Here is a 5552-nt window from a genome sequence, read left to right on the forward strand (position 1 = left end):
ACTACACTAAACATATGATACTGGACAATATGAAGAAAGGTATTTGTGAAAGTGTGACAGACAAAATTATTTTCCACATTTTAAACACTATGAATGAGATTTCCATCCAAGAGATTACCCCACTTAGCAGCAAAAGCAACTTTTACTGAGCAAGTATTTGGACATATGGAAATAAAATGGTTTCTTTCAATTTTTTGAAAAAATTGGTGAGCCATCAACAACCAAAATGTATACAGTAAAGTCAGGAAAAAGCAGTCTTGATTTATTAAAGATAAGAGTGCTTAAAAATACAAGAGTCATTTATCCAAACCCTGTTTATCCAAATGCATGGCATATTACCAACTGATGTTGTGTGTAATAGAAATCACAGCAATGGCAACTAAGAAAGAGCTGCTCAATGAGGGGGGAAATAAATAAAAGTATGCACCATTTTCCATTTTACTGATTCTGTTATGAAACTTTTGGCTTACCGCATTGGAATATATTTAATAAGCATTCCATTAACAAAATGGTTTGATTTTAGGAAAAGGTTTCGTCCTCAATTAGTTTGAATAAACGGAGGCTACATGATAAACCAAAATCTATAAATATTAGGATATGTAAAGAAAGAGAAGAGATTACTAAACAGACAACCAAGGACTACATGAAATTCCTTTGCTATGGAGGATTTTTTGCTACATTACATTGACCTAACAATAAGCAGTGAAGTTCTATTCCTTAAAGGTTTCTTTGGGCAATAAAAGGACAATTACTATTTCTAGAAGATTCTAGAATTGATATGCTAGAAACTCTTTCACTTTTCCAATATTTTCTTTTTCTCAATAGCTTAACCAACATTTCTACCTCTTCCCAAGAGACATTATTTGATAGGTGATGGCTTTGCCTACATTAAGAAAGGCTGAAAGAGAGACTTTTTGCTCAATGAATTGGTATGAACAGTCTTAACAATACTGGGAAGCCTCCTTAATAAAAGGCAGCCCACCAATTGCTGATCGTGTACATGTCAATTTTAATTTTCTCATATACTTAGTATATTCACTAGACTCCAAAAACCTGCAATCATGACTAGATATTTTCTGAGTAAAGTCCATTCTATTAGTTGATCAGAGTTGTGTTACTGTCCGGAAAACTTTAATGATTTAATTTTTAGAAGTGCACCAATATAAATCAGTCCATATCATATCCACATGGATAAAAGGGAAACTGACATTAAAATCAGCAATCAGGGGTTTTTTGGCCTATGTGGCTGATAATATCACCGATACATGCCACGTGAATGTGTGCAGCTGCAGCATGCACACGGCCAGGAGTGCAACCCAGCAGCTTGGAGAGCAGCGTCTGGCTGGTAAGTCGGGGGAAAGGAGGAAGCCAGATGGAGACCCCTGCAGTGAGGGAGAGGTGCAGGACAGAGACATCTTGTCCAATAGGCATGGGTTGCTCCCACCACTGTGCACATGCCAGGATAGGCATGGCAGGCATGTGCCCAGGGCAAGGACAGGCTGCCTGCTGTGCACTCAGGGCCACGGGCTACACCCAAGTGGGGCTGGGGCAGGTGCAGCCTCACCCCACCCCAGCTGTGCAGCACCTGCTACAGCCCCACACTCTTCCTCACCATGAGGGCCTCGGTCTGCCTCCCTCCTGCCCCTCAGACTTAGCAGTCTGATGCTGCTCTCCAAGCTGCTGGGCTGCATATCAGCAGTTGGCTCAGTAGTGGCCAATATGGCTGGCCCAAAATAATCTGTCAGTGCACCTGTATTTATATCCTTCCAACCCTTGTTTTACTGAGGAAGTGATAATAGCAGTCAAGTTCTGCTTGCTGCCAGATCCATTCTTCTGCTATCTGGTGTATAGCCAAACTGTTCAGATGCAACTAAAAATGGTATAAGTGCACGGTATAGCTGCTTATGCAATTAAAGCCTTACCACAAGCTTAGCTACTAAACTATGGCCTATATTTTCATAAAGTCAGCAACTTAAGGTGCCTTGGTTCAAAAGCAGCTAAACTCAGATCCTATCAATAAAAAGTAATATTCAGAGAGAGTAGTTACTCAACACTCTCTGAAGATCAACTCTTCTTAAGATGTTTCAAAATTAACCATTCATGAATTTAAAGGCATCCTAATCAGTCATTAGGTCAGTCAGTATTTAGAGAGTGGACAGTTGCTAGAATTAAAGAGCTTGGGGGAAAGAAAAAGAAAGAAACATCAGTTAATGTAGCTTTCCCAAAAATAAATACATGCATGTATGCATATATCTAAGGAGCGGTGTGCATAAGGAGCTAGCCCCAGGCCCCCATCCACTGTTCTCTCAATAAGATCCATGACAACACGTGACTAGAAGTCAGAGATCTTTCCATTTTAAGATTCTAGTTGCTGCCATCTGTTTAAGATGTGCATATAGCAGTCATTATTTTGTGGAAAGAGTGTTGGTTCTCAAAAGCTAAATGTGATCCTCAACTACCACAACAAAGCATCAGTTGCAGCAACTGTAAGTTGGATCACCTGAAGCTAGGACGGGAGTGGAGAGATGTTAGCAAGGCACAAGATCTGCAAAGGGGAGGCTGGGGGCAGGAAGTAAAAGAAGAGTAAGAAGATTCCTGCATTGATCCTATGCACCAATTTCTGGTTCAGCTATACTATTTTAGAACTCAGTGTAAAACTTCATTTGGAGGAGACCAAATGAAGTATGCCTTGCATAATCCTAAGACTGAAAAAACATGCTTAGCTACCCTCACTTTTCAAATTTTCCACCTTTTACTAGTGCGAATGTGTCTCACTTCAGCTTCTACCCATTCAGTTTTTTATCCTTTTACCAAATTAGCACATAGATTTAGATTGATCTAGTTATTGATCAAATCACATCTAAACCAAGTGAAACAGAGCCTTTTCATCTCGCTGCAAGGGAAGCTTTCCACAGATTTTAAAATTTTGGATAGTTTTTTTTTTTTAAATCTACTGTTATGCATCCAAGAGTTCTAATATTACCTAGTCTCTCAGATTAAGCAAGTTTAAAGTGTTAGCAGATACTTTAACATCCTCCCTACTTACTGCTGCATTAGAAATCTTCACATCTAACAGGGCTGCAAACACTTTCCCAATTCTTTACCAAATGTTTTACAAAACAGGAATCAATGAAGAAGATCATACTAGTACACCAAGAGTCATTTTACCTTAGCTAGCTGAACCATGACCTCAGAGAGCTCTTCTATCTCATCTTCACTGGCAAAAACACTTTCAAAGTCATGATAAGACCAGCCATCAAACAACATTCGAGGCACTGAAATCAAACATTTGAATTATTTGCTTAATTACAGTTACTTCAATTATGTTAAAACTATTCTTAAAGGGGAGGGGAGGCAGCACCCACGTACTCAGAGATCTGCCGTGATTCTTTACTTCCCTAATCCAGTTATTACAATTAAAATGACTACCCTTAGGTATTGCTGTTCTTTTCTTAGAGTGTTGATGTATGGATCTCTCTTAGTCTGCGTAGACAGACACAGATGCATGACAAACAGGTCCAGGAAGGTGATGCTGCCCTTCTCTGCAGCACTGGTCAGGCCCCAGTTGGAATACTAAATCCGGTTTTGGGCACCACACCTCAAGAGGGATGCGGAAAGTCTTGAGAACGTTCAGAGGAGGCCACTCATATGGTCAGAGGCCTGCAAGCATGCTCTACAAGGACAGACTGAAGGACCTACATCTCTTCAACTTTCACAAGAGAAGGCTGAGAGGTGATCTTGTGGCTGCCTATTAATTCATCAGGGAAGGGCATCAGGGAATAGCAGATGCTCAATTTACTAGGGCACCCCCTGGAGAAACTAGAAACAATGGCCACAAAATCGACAGACAGCAGATTTATGTTGGATATTAGAAAGCACCTCACAGTAAGAGTTGCCAGAATGTGGAATGGGCATCCAAGGGAGGTGGTGCTCTCCCTTACCTTGGGGGTCTTCAAGAAGGGACTGGATAAGCACCTAGCTGGGGTCATCTGACCCCAGCACTCTTTCCTACCCAGGGCAGGGGGATCGGACTCATTGACATATGGAGGTCTCTTCTGACCCTAACATCTATGAATCTATGAAAATGTTCCTCCAATCCACTTATTTTCACTACCAGCAACTCATACTCATTTTTATACAAAAGTGGTAAGTTACCACAGACTCACAGAACAAGGTAAGGAGTTTAACATATTCTAGTCCTTATAGCAATGCTTCACAACTTCTCTAAAAACAGGAAGTATTGCAGAGACCACGTTTTGCCACTTTTTTCTTCTGCTCAATATTCTGTGTCATCCTGCACAAGATTCCAGCTACGGCATTGCTATAGTCTCTAAGCAAGTCAAGCTTAGGAGTACAGATGCCACACAAAAACTTCTCCAGAGGAGAATGTGGCTGCCAGGAGTGAAGATAGAAGAAATATAAGCCAAGGGGGCAGCAGGTTGGGTGAAACCTCAACACCCCAAAAAGGCACAGCCACTGAATTACTGAGTTAATGGTTGTTGCTTTGATCCCTTTCAGCCTTTTGCCTTGAAATCCCCATAAGCCAACCCCTGCTGCATCCCCTTCTCCCACACTCACACCCCTGCCTGTGTAAACAAAAATGTTTCCTTTCTATGGCAATTTTCAGATGACAGAGAAGAATGGCACATCTCTCCTTCCCCACCCCCCTTTGATGGAGACTTACCTATTTTGATGTTTTTGGCATTTTTTCTGACATCCTTTATCCAGCCTGTCAAAATGAAGTCAAACAGTTGAGTTAAAACTATATCTGAGACATCCACACCTTTCAAAAAACAGCAGGGTTGTTATTTTGCATCATGCTATTGGAAGTGCAACTTTTCTGGCATCAAGAGGACAGCATTAGAGTCTTGAGTCCATGAAGCATTATTTAAATCAACACTATAACTATAAACTTCAACATTTGTCTACTGCTGACTGACTAAGATTTTTTTAACTCATTTATTATGCCATGATATTGCAGTATCCTAAGGCTCTGACATTTTTGCAAACATGAAGCATCCTCAGAAAGAAAATTTTAAGTAAAATGATACTTGAAACTCTGTGCTGGCTTCATCAGGATTATTTCACTGACGTGGTAAGTTGGGCAGGCCATGATCAGAATTAGTCTCCAGAGGTAGCTTTTCTTTAGGGATAACTTTGCTCCATTATGTTTGCTGGCAGCCAAGCCATTACCAAAAATAAATTCAAATAGCATAAACCCTGAAAATCCAGCTAGGAAGAGATTTCTCATTTCCCCCTGTTCATTCCTCATTCTCTGGAATTTCTAGACTGGCTTCTTTCATGAAGAAATTCAATACACTAGAAGAGAGCCATCTTTTGTACAAGCTACTCCAAAATACTTCAGTTAGGTGAGGAGGGGTCTCCAAGGAAAGGAAATATGGAATATATAATTACATGATACAACCCCCAAAAAACAGATAAAAATGGACTGAATGAAAAACGCTGACATGCACTACTACCTCTCCCCGTCTCCCCTTCCCACCTCTACACTGTGCCTCCTTTAACTAGGTATTTAGTATTCCTTACCCTTC

At 40.6% G+C, this 5552-nt stretch overlaps 1 protein-coding gene across 1 annotated transcript in view; it reads right to left on the reverse strand.

The window, feature by feature from the left end:
* CHID1 (chitinase domain containing 1) overlaps positions 1-5552 on the reverse strand; it is a 278107-nt gene that overhangs the window by 255632 nt on the left and 16923 nt on the right. Inside the window, exons 5-6 of the mRNA XM_019550998.1 lie at positions 4685-4729; positions 3161-3275 (exon numbers count right to left, since the gene is read on the reverse strand). Coding sequence (XP_019406543.1) covers positions 3161-3275; positions 4685-4729 — 160 coding nt within the window. The remainder of the gene's footprint in view (positions 1-3160; positions 3276-4684; positions 4730-5552) is intronic.

The sequence above is a fragment of the Crocodylus porosus genome, unplaced genomic scaffold (genome assembly GCF_001723895.1).
Source record: "Crocodylus porosus isolate Cpor-Errol unplaced genomic scaffold, CroPor_comp1, whole genome shotgun sequence".
Taxonomy (NCBI): Eukaryota; Metazoa; Chordata; order Crocodylia; family Crocodylidae; genus Crocodylus; species Crocodylus porosus.